This window comes from Saccopteryx leptura, chromosome 1 (assembly GCF_036850995.1).
Source record: "Saccopteryx leptura isolate mSacLep1 chromosome 1, mSacLep1_pri_phased_curated, whole genome shotgun sequence".
NCBI lineage: Eukaryota > Metazoa > Chordata > Mammalia > Chiroptera > Emballonuridae > Saccopteryx > Saccopteryx leptura.
Window position 1 is genome coordinate 141,785,502 of NC_089503.1, and position 21,492 is coordinate 141,806,993.

Consider the following 21,492-nt stretch of genomic DNA (forward strand, 5'->3'; position numbering starts at 1 on the left):
ACAAAAAAAAAAAAGACTTTGTTTTTTAACAAGTTTCCCAAAGTGCTACATGATTGGGAACTCAAACCCAAGCACACGTCCAAATTGTGTGAGACAGAGTTGGGAGCAGGGGTTCATGGTACTGCCAAGTTGTGGGCATTGATGGCCTTCATTTAAGGTTAGGATAGGAGGTGCTTCAAAGGATGTCCATGCGGGTAAGTGAGATGGCCTCCTGGTGGGTGACTCTCCTGGCCCCGCCCTGCCACAGGTCCCCCCTCAGCTTCCACCCACCACCTCCACACCAGGAAGTCGCTCTGGGTCTCACAGCTGTATCTATCCTTCTAACATTCCGTTTCCTTCCCAGGGAAGTTCCTTAGTTCAGGGACTCAGAACAGCACAGTAAACCCCTGCCCAGTGCCAGGAGCCCATCTGTAAAGACAGCTCACCATCAGACAATGGTTCCTCTACTGAAGACAAGTTTGCTAAACACGTTTATTTGCCATCCCTAGAAACCTTTTGCACTAAATGTGCTGGTATTTCCACCGAAGAAGGAATTTAACCAAAAACACGAGCAGAATGATGAAGAGGAACGCGAATGTCACGAGAAAAAAAATGCCCACAGCCGTCATCCTGCAAGAGAGTTTGACCTCAGACAGCTTCACTCCCCTCAAAGATGGGGGGCTGGCACACACTGTCTTCTCCGGGTCTTCGAGTCTTTGCAGGTTTTCTTGGTACCATGCTATGAAACGACCATTGGAGCAAGTGCAGTCCAGGGGATTGTGACTTAAGTTAATGGTGCTCTGCTGGGACAAGATGGGGAGGAGATGAGGTGGGAGGATGCGGATGCTATTGGAGGCCAGGTTGAGGTAGAGCCCCTTCAGAGGGCTGAGTGCATCGATGCTGCTTTCCATCAGGCTGTTGTGGCTTAAGTCTATGTGACTCAATTTCTGGAGGCTGCGGAATGCGTGCTGGTCTATAGAAACGAGCTCACAGCAGGATAAAATCAGAACCTCCACGTTGCCTACTGTCTGAAGGAGGTTGGTCATTGCGATTCTCCCATCTTGAAAGTGATTTCCCTCTAGATTCAGTTGCCGAAGACCCAGCAGGCCTTCTAGAAGGTGCTGATTGCTGGTCTCTAGGTGGCAGTGGGAGAGGTTCAGCGTCTGCAGGAGAGGGAGGTTTTGGAAGGGACTTTGTGCAGCACTAACATCCAGGTGGGTAAATGCCAAATCCAGGACTTCCAGCTTAGGACACTCTTTGAACGCCTTGTTCTGGAGACCAATGGGCATATTGTAGCTCAAGTTTAGGTACTGCAGGTGGTGCAGACCTTTGAGTGACAGAGTGCAGCAGTCAGAAGCCTTTATATCACTGTGGCTTAAATCAAGTCTTTGAAGATTTTTTAGTTTTTCCAAACAGCCAGTACCAAGGTCAAGGCTCTTCAGGTTGCCTTTGATATAGAGGTCTGTAAGGGATGGGAAACTGGCAGCATTGATCTGACACAATTGGTCAAAATTATTTACATTGAGAACTAATTTCCTGAGAGAATTCATGCCCTGAATCCCAGAGGGTAACTCTTTCAAGTGAGTCGCTGTCAGATCCAGTTCCTGGAGTCGTGTGAAGCACTGGAATGTGGTAGAGGACAAGTTGGAGAAATGGTGCTTCTGTAGGTTGATGCTCTCAACAGACATTTCACAAAGTCCTTCAAGCATGGCTGGCATAAGGTCTTGGTTCTTAGTGTCCTCATATGTCCCCAGCCAGAGAGATTGAGTAGTAGAATTCTGTAGGCCCTTTAATATAACAGACAAGTCAAGAGTCCCTCCGAATCTCAAACTTTGGAAGACTTTTGAATGGAAAGCACCAGGCTCAATGCCTTTAATGTCATTGCCATCGAAGTTAAGGCTTAGGTTGGTGGCCTCCAGAGCGTTTATGTCCTTACGAGAGAAGTAGTGTATAGCATTATTCTGAAAATCCAGAACTTTCAGATTCTGTGTTGGAAATTTTTCTGGGAGTGTAATGGAGGAAATATGGTTGCTTCCAAGATACAAACTTTCCAAGTTGTCCAGATTGTGCACAGGGATAAACTCAAGATTGGATATTCCTGTTTGGATTAAGAAAAGATGCTTCAATGACCTGGGCCCATTGAGTGATGTTTCTGCCATGAATATCAGGGGATTCCCAGTCAACACAATTGTGTTCAACTGATGATGGCTTTGAAAAGTGTTTTCATGTATCCAGTTAATCTGGCACCTTAAAAATATAATAGTATTTAACAATAATTAATTATAAAAAATAAAAAATGTCACAACGACCTATATTAACAAAGCCACCATATGTGTATAGCAAAAACAGTGTACATTATTATTCAAAGTAAAACATAAAAACATTTTTCAGTAACCACAGTTAGCCTGTTGAATTAATGACTAGCCTTAGTTCTAAATGTACTCATTTAGATTTTTTCCCCAGATATCTTGTCCCTTTAGATTGAAGGTTTGTGTGTGGAATCTAGGGTATTCCCTAGATTAGTGGTTTGCTTGTCAGAAAAATCAAACTATTATTTAGTACTTTAAGTAATATAAAATGTGTTACATAATATACAATATACATGTTATATATGTATATATATATAATTTATAATAATGATATGTTATATATGAATCTGTCATCCTGGACAAGTTATAACTTTTCTCAACTTCTGTTTTTTTCATCTATGAAGTACAGAAACAATGATTACTTTGTAGAATGGTTGAGAATCCAATTATTTATATGAAAATAGTCCACAGAAGTATGCAACACTAGAGGTTCAGGACACCTATCTTGGAATTGCACCGAATAGTGCAGAATTGCACACACACATATACAACACACCTTCCATGGAGGTGGATAGGGAATGCCTTAGAAATGAATTGTGGAAAAGGAACTTGAATCCATAGGAGCAAGGGAGCCCTAGTGCTAGCTTTGTCATATCTGCCCAAATCTGTCAGTTGCTAGTGACCTCGAGCCTGAGGTTTAACGAGCCACATGTATCAATGGCAGGAGACAGAGCTTGGAGATAGGATAGGAGGCCCTATCCGAAACATGCAAACTACCAAAACCCTCAAAACGAATCCTTTCAGTGAGTGACCTTAACAAAAAGAAAGCTCATAGAAGGAGACCTTAAGGATATAAGTGTATCTTGGCCTTGGCTCTGAATGGAACAAGAACAACAATAAGAAAAGTATCTTCTGAGAGTCCCTAGCCATATGCTTCTACTCATGAGGACTGTGGCCTGGATTTATGCTACCCCTGTAGATCTCCCCCCAAAGAAACCCAAGTGGAAAATTTAGTTTAAAGTGGTTCCAGGAAGGTAGTAACTTTAGATAACTGGCAGAAGTAAATAGAAACACTTTCTGGATTGATGTACTTTATTTTTAATAAGAAAATCTTTCAAATTTACATAAAAGCAAAGAGAATAGTACACTGAGCCTTTAATTATCTCTCACACAGATGCAGCCATTCTCGAGATTTGGTCACAAATGCTTCTTTGCTTCATCTATCCCGCCTTTTGCTCCTGAATTGTTCTAAAGCAAATTCTACATATTCCATACATATTTAAGTAGGCAGCCACAAAATACAAAAAAAATCTAGGCTTATTTTCTATAGCCATATGCCATTGTCACATATAACAATATTAATAATTCATTGGTATTATCTAATTCCAGGAAAGCGTTTTCAACAAAGATTTACACAAATTTCCAAAAGATAACTGATCTCAAAATAAAAATTCACTAAACCATAAAGGAAACATATTAATCAAAGTCAGCAAAAAAAAAAATGTTCTACAGAATCAGGTTAAAAAGAAGCAGATACCAGAATTATCAGATGTATCTGATTATATAGGATATATGAAGAATACAGCAGCCTATTCTTGTATATATTATCAGAACAGATGATAAATATATTTATATCAAACATGTTTGACATACTTGAAGAAAACAGTAAGAACCAACATTACGATGAAGGAAAAGAATATTAAAACTGACCTGCTATATTTGTAAAGTGACAAATCAATAAAACTTATTGAAATGGATAAACAATAATTAAATTTAGAAAGCCAATGTATGATCTATACAGGATATTAGACACAGTTGAAGAGGATATTAATGGACTAGAAGTAAATATGAGAAAATTGCCCTAGAAAATAGTCTAAAAAACCAAAGAGATAGAAAGCAAGAAAAAGATACTAAGAAATATGAAGGATAGATGAGAAGATACAATATAAGTCTAATTAGAGACCCAGAGATGATAAAATAATAAATGGGGGCAAGCCAAGGTTCAAATAAAGATTAGGGTATTAGAATTGACAATATACACCCATCTCACATCCAAGGAGCCCAACACTCTATACCAGGGGTCCCCAAACTACTGCCCACAGGCCGCATGAAGCCCCCTGAGGCCATTTACTTCCGGTGACCCGGGATGCACGCATCACAGCTCCAGAAGCACGCCATATCCCTTGTTACGGCTAGCAGTGACAATTATGGAACCGGACATTGACCATCTCATTAGCCAAAAGCAGGCCCATAGTTCCCATTGAAATACTGGTCAGTTTGTTGATTTAAATTTACTTGTTCTTTATTTTAAATATTGTATTTGTTCCCGTTTTGTTTTTTTACTTTAAAATAAGATATGTGCAGTGTGCATAGGGATTTGTTCATAGTTTTTTTTATAGTCCAGCCCTCAAACGGTCTGAGGGACAGGGAACTGGCCCCCTGTGTAAAAAGTTTGGGGACCCCTGTTCTACACAATGCATTCCTGTGCTATTCTAGAGTGCTGAAGACAAAGAGAAACTACTGAAAACTTCCGGAGAGAAAAAGATGGGTTTTCTGCGTGTGTACAGTGATTAGACAGATTGGTGACTGCTCAGAAACAACCGTGGAAGACTGGAATGACAGCATGAGGGGCTGAGAAAAAAATACTGGCAACCTAGAATTCTATGTCAGAAAATGGTATCTTTCAAGAATCAGAGTGAGATCAAGACTTTCAGAAAAACAAAAATCAAGGGAGTTTACTGCTAACAAACACTCATTAAAATAATTTCTAAGAATGTACTTCAGGAAAATTTTTTTTCCAGAGAGTAAGACCTGAAAAGCAAAATGGAAGAATGGACAAAGAAAACAAACAACCCCCTCCCCCAAAACATGTTGGCAAAGCTAAAGACAGACACAAAGACTATTTAGAGTAATAAAAGTAGTATCTAATTGTGACCAGATAAAAGGCAGGGTGGGGTGGAGCAGAGGAAAAGGATTTTAGAAAGCATGAGGTCATATTATTATTACTTTTTGAAAATATGAAAAGAAGAAACTTAGAAGTCTCCAGCTAAGCAAGCTGTCCTGGCCCATACACTTCTGAAACATTTCCTCTAAACATGAGGAAAGGTAAAGGCAAGGGAAAGTCTTGGTGCGCAGCGTAGTAGTTAGGTAGCAGAATGACCTTTGTCTCTCCCAGAGCAAGGTTTTCTCTCAAGTATTTCTAAGCATGTGCAGATGAAATCTTGGCTAGGGAGATGGCCTGACATCATTGGGGGAATGCTGGACTGGGAGTCAGGAGAACAGGGTCCCAGTTTGCTTACCCTGTGGCCTCAAGCAAGCTCACAAAGTCTTCTTGAGCTGCCCACTCTGAAAGCCCCATCCACATGCAGAACCCTCTCTCCTTACACACACACACACACACACACACACACACACACACACACACACACACTCTTTCCCTTTTGTTTGCTTCCTTTATCTCCTTGTTATACTTCTGATAGTTCATAAACACTGGTTCAGCATTTGGAATCTTGATTTTGCCTCTAAAGCCAAATAATGGAACATTCCCTCATTTGTAGGAAAAGAAGTTAGCAGATGGTATATATTTCTCCTGTGATTTTTGAAAAATGTTATCACCCAATAATCTAGTGCAATATGGCATCAGATTTAGTACAAAATTTGTTTTCAGTTTTGTTATAATTGTTTTAAAAATCACATTTCATCTGCATAAAACTATTTCATGTGGGGGGTAAACATGCAGGATAAGCAGATTGTCATTGTGTCCTCTCCCACAAAGGTGCTGGAAACAATCGGAATGCAAGTTATTACTTAAGTAAAACATCAATTGCACACAAGGAACTTGGATACATACCTGGTTAAATCCAAAAAGATAAGATCCATGAGTCTGCTGAAAGTCGTATTTTGAATCGCAGGCAGGAAATTAAATCCGAATTCCAAATATTCTGTTGTGTTTGGTAGAGTGTCAGGAATTTCTCTGAGACCTAAATTTTCACAGCTATATGTTTTGTTGTCTTCTTTCTGATGAGAGAAACAATGTAAATTAAATCAGACTGTGATTTGATTGACTAGCAAATTTCTATGCATGTTATTTTTTGAGCAGCAATCTCACTTCTAGGAGTCTTTAGCAAATACATACTTGCAAAAACTCAAAATGATTTATGCATAAGATTATTCACTTTAACATTTTTTGTATTAGAAGACTGACAATAACCAGATTATCCATCACTATAGCATTGGTTAAACAAAATATGATACATTCACAGAAGGGAAACTTCCGTAGCTGGAATGAAATGAATAAACTCTCCACACACTGTCATGGGATGATAGCCAGGTATACTGTGGGGTGAGAAAGGCAAGATGTCGAGTGTACATAGATTGTTATGTAGTAAATGGGATGGAGTGTGTAGTATATTGTGTACTACCTTTTCTGTAAGAAGGTATGTGCGTATTCTCTCATATTAGCAAAAAGAAACCATGGGGGGAAACTCAAAACTGGTTGTCTTGAAGGGGAGAAAGGAACCAGATAGAGGAACAAAATGGAAACAAGACTTCTTTGAATATACTTTGTTTTTTAGGTTTAATTTTGGATGCATGAAAATATCTTATTTCATTTTGAAAGCAAGTCAATTCTGGATTAGCATAAACAAAATTAGACAATCAGACATTCTTATTTTCTGATGTGATAAAACTTTAAGTACACAATACTATCTATATGGTATTCTTGTTTCCCCCTCTCCCCAACTAAAGTTTGAATCCAATCATAGCTTTTGGCATAACTTCCAGTCTATAAGAAATGTGGGAGTTCAAGTTCAACAGCACCACAATGTAGCAATCATCCGGATGCAGAAGGTGGGATATTCTGTAGAACAACTGACTCTGGTTTATGAACATGTAAATACTATGGGCAGAAATGGAAAAAGGAGGGTGTGGGAGGAGAGAGAAGACTGCTCTGGTAAAAAGAGACATAAAAGCTACTTAAGAGACATAATCAACAGATAAAAGAGTAGCCCTTGTCTAGATTCTAATTCAAATAATGCATTTAGGGAAAGACTTTTACAGACTATTAAGGATCTTTGAATGAGGACAAGATATTAGAGAATACTAAAGAATTATAAGCTTTATTAATGATCAGAGAACTGTTCTTTTTCTTTTTTGAGATGCATTTTGAAGTATTTAGGGGTAAAATGACAAGATGTTTGAGATTTGCATTAATGTACTCTGGCAAAAAGGGAGGAGAGGAATAGATGAGATTAGTAGGCAAAATGTTGATGGTTGTTGAATGTTGAGTGATACATTCATAGGGATTCTTTGTAACTAACTGTATTTGTATATTTAGAAATTTTCTTATTGCAATGTTTGAACGAGCTGGCTGTGTGGCACAGACCTTAGGTCATGGGGCCTTGCAACCTTGAACTGTGAATTAATTTTGGATCTCTGGAACAGCAGGCAGCTATTTTGGGGGCACAGTCCTGTACATGAGTTTAGAGGACTACCTTGATCCCGTGTCCCAGGACAGTCAACTATTCAGAAGTCTGCCAGTAACTGCTTGTTAGATTCCCTAACTCAAGTTATAAATCTTGGACTAGCTAGGTAAAAATGGGAAGGGTTGGTTAGTAGTCTATAGAATTATGGGGTCATACTTTATCTGGATGATGGATGCTTTTGGATAAAGCATAGTGGGCAGGTATGGAGGTCTGATAGGGTCTATTTTGAAATAATCCCCAAGGGAAATGCACTAGGGACCATCTCTGAGATAGTCTCAAGCTCCATGTGCTTTCCTCCCACCTTCCAAACTCCGCCTTTCCCCAGCCCAGCAGTGGGCTCGTTAAAGGCCCCCAGGAGACTTCCCTGGTCTGGAAAAGACATGCCCATCGGACTCAAGATCAGTTACTGAGGTGCCAGCGGGCCTGCTTAGCTGGCAGCAGAAGAAACCACACACTCTCTTTGCCCTGAAGTGTGATGTCGTAGAGATGTCATCATAGTAATTGCTTTTTGCTTTACTCACTCCAGCTTCTGCTTAGTGGTGCACTTTGGCGTGGTTACAGTGAGCATGCTCATCTACAAGAAGTCACTGTTTCCTTCTATATTGTGACAATTTTATGAATATTTATATTTCTTTGTAATTCATTTTTTGGTTTATAGACCCTAAGTCCTCCAGGCACTGCCACAAATCTACCTAATGTCCTTGAAATGTACACATTGCATTGAAAACTTAGATTTAGCTGACTGGTGGGAAAGAATATGTGTTGCTAGACTCCTGTTTGGTGCCCACGAACACAGCCGACCCAGAGAGATGTATGCTCAGCTGCTACCCCAGTAGCTGTGAAGGTTCAGGTTAGCTGTGAGGGGACGATTTTCTTTTCTGGTCTCCACTGGCGTAACTGATGTCACATATACTTGGAGCAAGAGGCCTTTTCCTCAAGGCGTCTTGCTCTATTCTGACCCCACAGCAAAAGGCTCCACTCCGGCAATTCTCGCCTCCTGAATATGTGAGTGCTGGTGACACCTAAATTATTCCTCTTTTGTGCTTTACTAAGCACTTTGCTGTATTAATGTGATTCGAAAGGTTGAGGATTGAGCCAGAGCTCCACTGAGCCAGTGACCTGAGGGAGTCCATAGCAAAAGGAGAGGCAGGGCGTAAATGAAGCGGCACAATTTGGGTCCAGTAAGAAACGTGAGCCCACGGACTTCACACCACCAAGGGTACCGAGGGGCCACCATGAGCCTGGGTCATAGTAGGAAGAGGCTGCAGCGAACTCTCTGCCTTTGGTTCCTGGGAAAAAGAAGCAAATGACAAGAACTGTAGCTTGTGAGAGAATTTAAAAAGCAAACAGAATTTCAGAGGATGTACTGGCCTGTCTTTGGCTTTCACATTCATACTCCTGCACAATCACCATCACCATGTCAGACAGAACAGTGATGATGCCGAAATCCTTCATGCTCTGATGTTATTTAAGCAGCATTAAATTGTTTTTAGTTTATTGTATTTTCTAAGGCACAAACTATACACACACACACACACACACACACACACACACACACACACACACACATATGCACACACATCCTTTTAGTTTTTGAGAGTAAATTGCAGATGCCAAGACCTTTCCCTAAATCTGTTAAGGGAAAGGATATTCTTATACAACCACAATACCATTACCAAAAATTTAGAATATTACACATTGGTATGATATCCAACATATAATCTATATTCAAATTTTGCCAATTTCCTAATAATATCTATTATAGTAATTTTCATTTTTCCAATCCATGATCACGTATTGCATTTCTTTTTCTTGTCTTTTTACTCTCCTTTAATCTGAGACAGTTCCTCAACCTTTTATTATCTCTCATGGCATTGATTTTTTTATTAATACAAATACAGACTTGTAGTTTATAGGATGTCCTTCATTTGTTGTTGTTGTTGTTGTTTAATTTGTCCTCCTGATCTGATTCAGGTTATACATTTTGGGCAGAAATACTACATCAGTGAGGTTATGTCTTTCTCACTGTCAGGATTCAGAGCAAAACATTGAGAGCAAGTTCTGATAGCGTAGCACCGGAGTTCAGGACAGCAGGATGACAGTGCAATGGAGAGGAAAGGACAGGACGCAGGAAACAATACAGCGTGGCCTCTGCCGTTTTGCCCTGAGTGGGACCCGCTGCCAGTGCCATGTGTTCGCCGGCTTTTCCAGGCAGACACCCACCACCATTTTTGCAGCCTTTGTGGTTCCTCTGAGTTCCACATGACCACTTCCTATAAAAACAGCCTTTCCTATTATAAACCCAGACTTCCGTACAGGGTCAATTTCCAAAGTCGCTTTCTCACTCTCCTGCCTTGGCTGGTTCCATGGCAGGCGGCACCTTCCCGGATGTGAACTCATGCCGTTAGCAGAACTGTGCGAGGCCACGTGGTATTCAGGACAGCCGTCCCCTGTCCACCCCTGTCCCACTCATGGGGCACTGACTCAGGACCGCTGTGCACTGGGACCTGCACCAACCACTGCGTCTCCGGCTTCTGTCAGAGTGTGCCTGTTCCACAGAGCAGGACTCCTGTGTCTATCTGTGTTTGCAATCCCCTTTCCCTGCAGGTATTCATTTGCATTTTTTCAATCAGGATCTTATTTTGCTTCTCTCTGCCGTATCTCTAACTCCCTGCTGGTCCCACTGTATTTTCTTTCCTCTCAAGTGTTGAAATCATTTTCTAATTCAGAGCCCTTTGAGTTTCACTGCAGTGCTGATTCCCACCTTTCCCACCGTCTCCTCTGCACTGGGCACATGCAGCTCTCCCACGAACAGGAAGGGGAGGCTGAACCCCGACCCTCCCCGCTAATCACTCCTTTATCCAGAGATAGCAATTTGGCTGAGTCAAATCCCAGAGTAACAATTACTCTCTGCAAATAAAACAAAACATTACCAAGAGGCTTTGTTGTCAATCTGATTCCTCTGGGCAAAGAGCATTCCAATTATGTGCATTCATTCTCTGTTTGTCTGCAGTCAGACGGCTTGGGTTCAAATCCCAGCTGTCAACCCCCAAGCTGTGTTCTCTGAGCCTCCTTTATCCCCCAGCTGTAAATGGAGGACAATAACCCCTCTTTGTGGCCAATTCTGAGGATTAATTGGATAATATATGTCAAGCCCTCCCAAGAGGAGTTAGTATTTCACTGGATCATCACAGCATGTCATTGTCTAGAGCTATTAGGAAACCCTTGTATGCATGAACTTGTAATTCTCCTAAAAAAAAAAAGCTCAACTGAACACCCCTCGCCCCACACCTAAGACTGAAGGACTATTTCCTCCCATGGTTCTGAGTGTACGGACTAGCTCAGATGAGCCTATCTAAAACAAGGAGACATGCTTACACCCCTAAGAAATCATTCATGAGCACATCTAAGATGGTACCAGGATCAACATCACAGAACACGGAATTCCAGCTGTGTTTCACATATTTATGGGAAGCAAAGACTTGGTCATGGGTCTGATTTTGTCACTCATGGTCCACACACAGAGAAAGAGAACATGTAGCGTTTAGCCATGGAAGACCCAACATGGAGCGTCGATGGGTGTTTGTTGTGTTATTTTTAGAACTTGTCTATGTTTGAAATATTCGCAAACAAAAACTTTTATTAAAAAATTTCAAGCTACTCCTATTTGCTTCAAATACAAAAAGCAACTCCAGAGGGACTCTAGGTCTAAATGTAAAACCTAGAAATAGAAATAAATCCAAAACAATAAAGCTTTTAGAATAAAACATAGGATAATGTCTTCATGGCCTTGAGTAGGCAAAAATTTCTTAAACCAGGATGGAAATGTGCTGAAAGTAAAGCAACAATGATAAATTGAGCTACATTAACATTAAGGACTTCTGCTCATCAAAAGATATCACTAGGAACTGGAAACCTATATAATTTTATTTAACAATGTTCCCCCAATAAATTGAGTTTAAAAAGGAACTCTTGAAAAAGAGTTTGATGATCTTGTAGGTTGATAAACTCATTCACGTGACAGGGTGCAGCCCAGTTCCGTGGGGACGGAGACGGGGACGGGGCCTGGACTGGGACGGGGCCTGGGCTGGGGACGGGGACGGGGACGGGGACAGGGAAAGGGACGGGGACGGGGACGGGGATGGGAACGGAGACGGAGACGGGGACGGGGCCTGGGCTGGGGACGGGGACGGGGACGGGGATGGGAACGGAGACGGAGACGGGGACGGGGACGGAGACGGGGACGGGGACGGGGACGGGGACGGGGCCTGGACTGGGACGGGGCCGGGGCTGAGCTCTTGCTCTCGGCACCCTGCTGGGCCCAGCTCCCTGTACTTCTTACTCAGTAGCCTTTACAATATCTTCTATAACAAACTAGCAAACAGAAAAAAAGACATCTCTGGGAGAGTGGGAAGGCAAGCTACAGAGTGGGATATTTGCCACCTGATTAAGGAATTGTGGTCACAGAACATAAAGAACTCTTACAACTCAATAATAATAATAATAATAACAATAACAACAGACAAATGAATATGAGCAAAAGACTTGAAAAGGCACTTCACACCAGCATACAGGAGCATGAAAATGTACTCAATTTAATTATTCACCAGGAAAATAAAAATTAGATCCCAGTGAAATACCACTATCCATCAGGATGGATTTTTAAAACAAACAACAGCACATATTAGTGAGGCTGTGGAGCAAACAGAACTCACAAACATTGCTGATGAATATAAATCAGCAACTTGGAAACTGGTGATAATTGGCTAAAGTTAAATGTGTACACCCCATGACCAATGCATCCACTCCCTGGGATACACCTAGTAAAGATTTGTACGTGTGCTTACTGAGACATAGAAAGCAATTCCAAAGCAGCAGCATCTGTGATAGCCAAAAAATGGAAAACAATGCAAATGTCCATTAACAATAGAATGGATAAATAAATGGTGACTCACTGATATAAGAGAATCCCATTCAGTGAGGAGAATGAACTAATGATTGGTTCACACAACATCAATAAATCTCATTTATTTAATGTTGAGAATAAAAGAGAAAAACAAGCATAGAAGAGTACACTCCGTGTGAGCTCATGGATATAAAATTCAAACAGAGGTGACTGGCCTGTGGTGGTGCAGTGGATAGAGGGCCGACCTGGAACGCTGAGGTCTCTGGTTCGAAACCCTGGGCTTGCTCGGTCAAGGCACATACGACAAGCAATCAATGAACAACTAGAGTAAAGCAACCACTTCCCATCCCCACCCTTCTTTTGTAACATCTATAAATAAAATCTTTTAAAAAAGAAAAAAAAAAGAGGTGAAATCCATCTGCGGTAAGTGGGAGTTAGAGAAAAGGATGTCCGCAGGCCTGGTGACTGGGAGGAGGTGGGAAGGGGCTTCTGAGGGGTTGAGAAAGTTCTGTTTTGGTCTGTGTGCCAGTCACATAGATGTAATTCCTTAGTGAAAACTCACTGAACTGTATACTTAGGTTTGGTGAACTGTTCTGCATTGATGGTTTACTTCCATAAAAAATTTACTGAAAATAAAGTCAAACAAAACCTGGTTTTCAGGACTGATCCTGATAAGCTAACAGTGGTCACATGAACATATATACAGTATGTGGTTAGTTTTGCTGAAGCTGGAGGGGCAGGGCTAAAGAGGAAAGGAGAGCAAAGGGAAGGCAGAGGTTAACTGGGGTCCTCTGCACTTGAAGAAGGGGGAAAGCCTCCTGTCACAGCGTCCTCTCCCACCACTCCCGGGTTCATCCCACTTGCCTACATTCTCAAATTCCTGGAGTTCAGGAACAACTCTCGCCCCTGTGTGTCTCCCACAACCTCCCTGGACTTACACAGAGTGAGGGCTCAACACGCAGCCTTAGAATCCTGCTGCTGAGACTGCATATGTGGTGGAGGAGGTCCAGGAGAATGTAGATCCAATGGTGATTGAATAGGTCCCAGGGCACTTAAAACCGGAGTTCTTTCAGAGCGAGGGCTGCAGGGAGGTTGTATGGGAAGGCTTCAATATAAACTTAGATGGAAAGGAGAGCTCTCGCTGCAGCATAGGGTCAGGCCTGGAGATCCCGGGACTCTCAGCACCATTCTCACCTCTTGCCGCCTGTGTATCTTAGAAGGCCCTGGAGCAGGCAGCAAAAGACTAGCCAGAGCCGAGGTTATTTGCAAAAAGGAACTGGAAGCTCTAGTGTCTGGTGTCCTCAATAAGAAGCTAGTCTGGTCCAGTGTTTCCACAGGCTTTCCAATCTACCAGGACTCTCTGTGGGCTTTAGAAGGGCTGACAGGGGCTTTGCAGAATATAGCTTTGCAGAAATATGGGGATTTAAGAGTTGAAAAGGTAGGCTTAAGAGTGCAGCACTTAAAACAATCTGCTTCCCCCGGCCTGTAAGGTAATGGTGATAATCGGATGTTGTGATTGGCATACCTCCCTGATCACAGAGGAGGTGATGACCCCAACCCTCTCCTCTTGTCACGCCACCTACATGTCTGTATGAAATTGGCCTTCCGACCTGAATGAGGAGAAGGCAGCTTTCTGGAGCTCACAAAAAACTTCTCACTCCTTTCTCTTATAGGATGAATTGTGCCCTCCTCCCCAAATCCATATGTTGAATTCCTAACCAGGTATCTCAGAATGTGACTTTATTTGGAAATAGTCTTTAAGTGGTAATTAAATTCAGATGAGATCATTAGGGTGGGCCTTAATCCAATATGATTGCTGTTTTTATAAGAAGAATAAATTTGGAGACAGACATGTCCAGAGGGAAGACCATGTGAAGCCACGGGGAGCAGAGCGCCATCAATAAGCCAAAGAGAGAGATCTGGGAAGAAACCAACCCTGCCAACACCTCGATCTTGGATTTCTAGCCTCCAGAACTGTGAGAACATAAGGTTCTTTTATCTAAACTACCTGATCTATTGTACTTTGCTATGGCAGCCTGGACAAAGTAACGTACCTTCCCAGCCTTCATTTCCCTCGGGCAGAGTGCCTCCTTTTAGTCTTAGTGCATCCTGATTCTGTCCTAATACCAGACTAAGAAAGTGCTGTTCTTTTCTACTCCCAGTCCAGTTCTCGTCCTGACTGGGATCCTTGCTCCTGCCTGGTAGGTCTTTACCCTGTTCTCCCTTCTCATTCTCCTGCCGCAGCTCCCAACCACCACATTTCTGGATCATGCTCCTCCTGCCTCCATTTCTGCTTTTAGCCCCAGCCTAGGAAAGCAGCCCACCCGGACACCAAGACTGGTGATGGTTCTTCCTGCCCCCACGCTTGTCCGACAGGCCATATGGTGTGTGTACTTGCTAGGGTCAGAGACAGTGGTGGAGAGGGTGAAGCATTTTAGAAGATGGCAGGAAACCGAGGCCCTTCTTTCTTTCTCACCACCTTCTCTGAGAATTTCCCACAGGTTGCTAAATATTGTTATGGTCCAAAACAGAAGGTGCAATTTGGCTCTGTTCTCCGAAGTCGCTTCTGCGGGTTAGGGAGACAGATGGAGGGCTGTCCAACTCGAGGAGGATGCCAGACTCATTCAGAGGGATCTTTATATGCTCTAAAACCTGGCACAGGTTATCCTGACTAATCCTACCCCAAGATCCAGGAAACCGAAGGACTGTTGGGCCATGTGCGAGGATGTTGGACAAATAGCTCCTTCGTCGGGTCTGTTCTTTGCACTGGGGCCCTGTTGATACTTTATGTCCTAATTAGGATTATTTGAGGGGCATTGTTTGCTGAGGAGGATAGCTTTCCCTTCTTCCTCCTCTATATCATATCTGTGAGATTATTTTCTGGCTGAATTCTCGGCTCCTTCTTCACAATACAGAAAAACCTCTACGCACCTCCTTGCCCTTTCAAAGCTGGCGGATATTGTGATGCCAAGGCTCAGACGGGACTGCAGGCTGAATCTCCACATGTCCAGGCAGTTTAATCTGAATAAAGGCAAAAAGTTTGGACTCACCTCCATGCACATCTGATCCGAGGAGGTGATGACTTGACAGCTGGCAGAAAACAGCACCGCCAAGAGGAAGCAGCTGACAGTGGGAGCCATCACACAACCAGTGCCGCCCAGCTTGGTGGGCTTCTCCAATGCCCGGAGCTGGGGATCAAACCAGGCTGAGGTGCCCTCGGGACTCCGGCAGCCAGCGAGGTGTGCAGAGGGTGGCCTCGGAACAAGAAATGCTCTGACTGCTTAGCATTTGGTGGCTCTGTGCTGCAAAAGGGGAAGTCTCTCTACATACCACCCTCACCCTCCCTTGCCAAAAATAGCTGAGGACCCAGCCCCAGAGTGGCCCAGCTCGCTTCCTGGCAAACACGAATCAGATGTACAACTCTCTTGAGCTGATTGTGATGGTTTCTACTGACTTTAGGCTACTGTCAAGGGTTTGGCCAACTCTAAGAGCTTCTGGTTCCTTTCCTCGAGAGAGGTTATGGGAACAGGACACTGTCCTACTATTCTCACGAAGAAGGCCCTTTCTTTCTTTCTTTTTTTTTTGGGAGGGGGCAAGAGAGACAGACAGAAGGAAGAGAGATGAGAAGAATGAACTTGTTTGTAGTTGCATCACTTTAGTTGTTCACTGATTGCTAAGTAGGCCACTTCGTTAGTTGTTCTAGGTGAGTGATTGGGAGAGGTGCTGGGACTTGCTGGAAGGGCAGCGCCCTCTGTGGGCATGGACAGACAGACTGAGCCCAGCTGGGGGCCGCTGGCGCTGGGCACTGGAGCAAGAGGGAACAGGGTCATCCTAGAAAAGTAGCTGCTCCTTGCACCTCCACTGCCCCCATGGCCGCTTCATTAATACCTGCCTCTGGTCTCGGCACAGTAGGATAGGCCCCTCCCCCGACCTGGTGACTCAGGCATGCTAACGCAGCAGGGGCTGAACCCCCTCTGTTCCTTCCCAGCCCGACACAGAGGACACTGCTATAGACAGAGCAGTCCGGCTAAGAGCAGAGTTGAGGACAGCAGTCTTGGTTCTATTTCTCCTTAGAAATAGCTTTGAAGCAAGATGGCAAATACTGTCATTACAGTGCAAAATGTGGTAGTGATTAGAGAAAGTAAAAGTTCAAGCATTCCTCACTGGGCTGAATTTAGCTACTTCAAACCTTGTCTTCTCTCCAACCCTCTGTCAGGCATGTAGGGGATGTTTAGTTTTCCTGTTCTCCCATTCCATTTCCAAGGGCCCAGTTGTCTGCATTGGAGTCACAGTGACTTGAGATGCTACTGCCAATACCAGCACTCCTATATGACTACCTCTAATACAATAATTTAGTAACTACCATTTATTGAGCACTTGCTATTTGTCAGTCACTGGGCAGGTTGCTGTGTTTTTGTTTTTTGTTTTTTCTTGTATATCTCCTTGTCACATATTCTATCAAGGCAGTGTTATTATTTATCCCATGTTACGTTTGGAGAAACTGATGCTTAAAGAAATGAAACGGCTTCTCCCAGCCCAGCTGGAAAGGAGTGGATTAGGGCTTCGATCCCGTCTCGCTGCAGAGACTGCTCTTCCTCTTCATGGCTTCAGAAAGCCTTTTGCCTCCTGAAGGAGCTGAAGAGTGAATGGGGTACAAAAATTTTTTCATCTAGGTATTTCAGAGCAGTGCTAAAAAGCAGAGAGGGTTGGAGAAACTATATGCTTGGCATTGTATGAGACTTACTACAAATATTTAAACTTTCTGCTCATCCCTAAAATTCCATCTTCAACAACAAAACACATTCAAAGATGCTTTTGGCAAGACACAGTCTCAGCAAACCGAGACTGACAATGGACCACCTTAACCCTTTGAGTAGTACAAACGTTCATATACGTCCTTGTGTCTTCTGACCATCCAGAGTACGATCAATTTATTTTAAAAATGTGTAAGGGCAACCTTAAAAAAAAAGGCAAATGTATGTTCTTTGTGTTTCCATAAATTGGTTATCAAACAAATATGATTTTAAGTTAACAAAACTGGAACTGGAACTAATTTCATTTTTTGAAAAAAAAAAAACCACCTCACTCCCGGGGTCCGCGAGCATGAAAAGAACTCACTACTCACAGGGTGAAAGAAGGCAGGTCTCATGGTGCAGGGAAGCCCAGACCCACCGCTCACCAAATGAGAGAACTTGGACCAGTCATTGCACTTCTCTGAGTCTACTTCCCACCTGAAAGATAGAACAGGAATTCCAATTTTGTTCCGTTGACATCACAGGCTAATTATGAGAATCAAATGAGATAGTTTACGTGACAGTGCTTTTTAAACCGTGAAGTCCTACATAAATATGAAGAATGTAAGGAAAAGACACCTCTGAGTAACCACTACCAATGTCATGGAAATATCACTCTCAGGAAATTGTCTCCTGCCCCAGAGACATTGAAAAGGCATATTACTTTCCTTTTCAAAGAAAGGTTTGATGGCTCAGTTAAGGTTTTGTCATTTTCTGAGGCTATAATATTTGCATATAATTTGCATGTGTTTGCATAATGGATTCAAAAGACCCACTGACAGTGTATAAGAGTAAAAGAAAATAAATGAATACAAGTAACCTTCTGCCACAGCATTCAAATCAAATATTCAGGGCATAATACCCTGAAATAGGAAATAGATTAAAATTTAAACTTGCAAACAGATGGGAAGATAGGTTTTAGAGTTCAGAGGCAAGAATGAAACCCTTATTTTGTCCCAGGTTGTAAAGAATCACATACTTTTAAAGGTCACCCCATCCTAATGACTTTCATGCCTGAATTCTCTCATCCATACCCCTACTCCTCGCCTGTCAGTGGACAAAACATCCACGTTACATTCTCTTCCAGTCTTTTCTGAAATGCCTCACGTGACAGAAAGCTCACTCTTCCCTCAACAAATTGTTTTGGCAAAATTTGACTGTATAAATGGTTTTATTTTATTCTGAACTGCTAAAGCCTTTCCTCGAACTTCTGCACAATCATTCTTGTTTCCTCAGGCCAACAGAACCAGTTCAAGCCTTTTTTTTTTTCCCTACTTGCCAGTTCCTTATGTATTTGAAAATGGTTATGTCCCTGAATCATCCTGGCTAGGTTAAAAATCTCTAGTTTCTCCAGCTGTTATAAGTACATTCATTATAGTCCTTAACCATATGTTTATCTGAATATTTTCTAACTCCCCTAAGAAAAGCTGGTTCTCGCTTTGCCATTAGCCAGTCATGTATGCTTGGGAAAGTTTCTCTGGTCTTAATTCTCTTATCTATAAAATGATGGCATTGGACTAGCTTATCTCTAAGGCACCTCTTCAGTGAACATCCCATTACTTTATTCCAGAACAATGATTTCCTATTTACTATGTAAAAATCTTTGGCTTGAGCCAATAAAATGGAGTTACATTAGCTTTTTGCTGACAATTGCCCTTTCTCTCCTACTCCAGGTGGTCTTACTCCTTTTTGGCAAACAGAAGATAGACTGGTTTGGCTGGAACAATGGGCATCATGATTGCTACAATCCTAATTTATTCCCAGTGACTTTAAGGGATGGAACTGCTGGCACCCATTCTAAAAACAGTACCTGCAGAGATACGGAGAGGGAAATGAGATGAAGTAAGGCACTAGAAATTCATTTGTTTCTATTGACCAGTATCCGCATCAGTGGAGAATAAAAGATTTTTGGAACCAAGACAATTTTATAAAGTTTAAGTACCCTTGTATTACATATTGACACACACACCCCACACCATTCTTTTTTGTTGTTCTTCCTTTTAATCCACTAGGTTTGCATGCAGTTCCGCCCTTGGGTCAGCTGCCACCCTTGGGTAACTCCACATAGCTGCCCACTTTCATGCGTGGGAGGCCTGTGCACTCACTCCCTTGTGTTTCTAGGTCATTATAACCTGGGGAATGATGTGATGTCCTGGGAAACCTTGTTCAGTTCTTCAAGCCCTTTCTTCTCAATAGCCCGAGGGCTATTTACTTTCCTTCAAAGGTTTGCAAAACAAAATATGCTGTTGTGATTCAACGTCAATTAAGAACTTGATGTTTAATGTTCATTACAGCTTATGGGCACCAGTTGGTGTTAAACTGTCTGGCTTTATTTTTTTTTTCCTTCTGTACGTGTGGTTTTTGTTCTGCTTTTTGGTCATGCCTGCTTACCCCCCTGCCCCAGATGGTTAAATTACTTGCATCTAATTATGCTTAAACTTGAATGTCCTGATGCATTTTATGGCCAGTTTTACTCCTGATTGTTATTTGTTCATATTGGTTTGTTTTACCCAATTATTATGACAGAAGATTTAGAGCCAGAAAGGCTGAAAGTAAAAAAGCCCTCTCAAAGTTGTCTGGTCCCTTCTCTGAGGGGCTCCTGCTGAGCCGCCTCCTGGGCACGGAGAACAGAGCCTGCAAGACTCCTTGTCGTGCAGCTATGGTGCTGCCTTTGCAACTGATGGCTCTTGTGAGGTCACCAGCTTAGACAGAGCAAGTGATGCTGTGACCCATTCCCACGTGGGGAGGGGACATGGCTTTCCTCACCTCCTGCTTGAGTTCAAACTCAGTTTTATTGAGGGCACCACAATGCCACCCTTGATCCTGTCACTGCAGATATGGCCATTTCTCTGCCCTGTTGTTGATGGCATTACCAACAGCTAAGCAGTATCTCCATGTGACACAGCCAGCTCCGCTCCACCACAAAAAGCACTCCGGGGCTTTACCCATCTCGCAGCTCAGTCTTCCTGGCTTCTGCCTCGGGGAAAGGGGCTTCTTCCATGCCCAATCCAGGGGCGGTGTGTCTGCATTTCCTGCCTTAGGATGCATCTCTTCCCCAGATGACTGATATTAGAAATATCCACGTCTGGGGTCCCCATTATAACAATTCAAAAACTGTCTGATGTTGGGCTATTTGCCCAAATCTAGACTTCACTATCATCTGTGGTCATCTAGTTACATAGACATACATATGGGGTCCGGAAATATATGGAACACATTAGAATATTTGTCGAGATTTAACTTCTAATTAACCATAAGGTCAGTGCCATTCTCTAACTTCTCTCTCGAATGGTGTAATTTATAAAGACAGAAATGTTAAAAGCATCCTTGGGGTTTTTCTCTCAAGCTTTAAATGAATCTGATATTAACAGGCAGTGGGATATGGGGACAAAAGAACAGCGCCGGGAATTGGGATTCTGAGACAGGCTTGCAACTCGGAAATAAAGTCGTCCTAATAGTAGTACATTAACATCAGAAAATTTCAAAGCTAAAAATAAGCTTTAAAATAATCTAATCAAACTCTGCCATTATTCCCCCCTTCAGGAATGTAAAAGAACAATGTGAGCCTGACATTCCCTAGAGTTGAGATTATTCCTATTATTAATAAGCCATTTACTTTTAGGCCTTCAGGAACATTTTTCACATCCCGTTTCCTGTCAGGTTTTTTACTGTGAGCACTGTGTTAGATTAAATGTCACAGCCCTCTACCGTGAGGTATGGGAGAGAGGGGTTTTCTGAACGAGCAAACAGGCAGCCACTTCTGTACACAGCAACGTGGCACCCCACCTTCATTCTGGTGAACCTCAGAACATTCCAGGGTGAGGACAGGAAGCATTTGTGGGGAGCAGGATGTTGGTGGATTGAGGGGAGTTTGTTTGTTCCCCTGCTCCAGTGGGGCACTGACTTCTTTTTGTGAATGGGATCAGCAGTAAACAGGCATACAACAGCCTTTACTGGTGTCTATCTCAGAAACAGCTTCCTGCCAACATTAGACAAAGCATTGACCTCTCAGCATCTCCCCT

At 42.6% G+C, this 21,492-nt stretch overlaps 1 protein-coding gene across 1 annotated transcript; it reads right to left on the reverse strand.

The window, feature by feature from the left end:
* Positions 1-26: 26 nt before the first annotated feature.
* Positions 27-15,962, reverse strand: CD180 (CD180 molecule). The gene is made up of 3 exons (XM_066360811.1): positions 15,728-15,962; positions 6,139-6,305; positions 27-2,226 (listed from the first exon to the last, which is right to left on the reverse strand). The coding sequence occupies exons 1-3, from the start codon at positions 15,815-15,817 to the stop codon at positions 501-503; spliced, it is 1,983 nt and encodes a 660-aa protein (XP_066216908.1). The 5' UTR covers positions 15,818-15,962; the 3' UTR covers positions 27-500.
* Between the last annotated feature and the right edge of the window lie 5,530 nt (positions 15,963-21,492).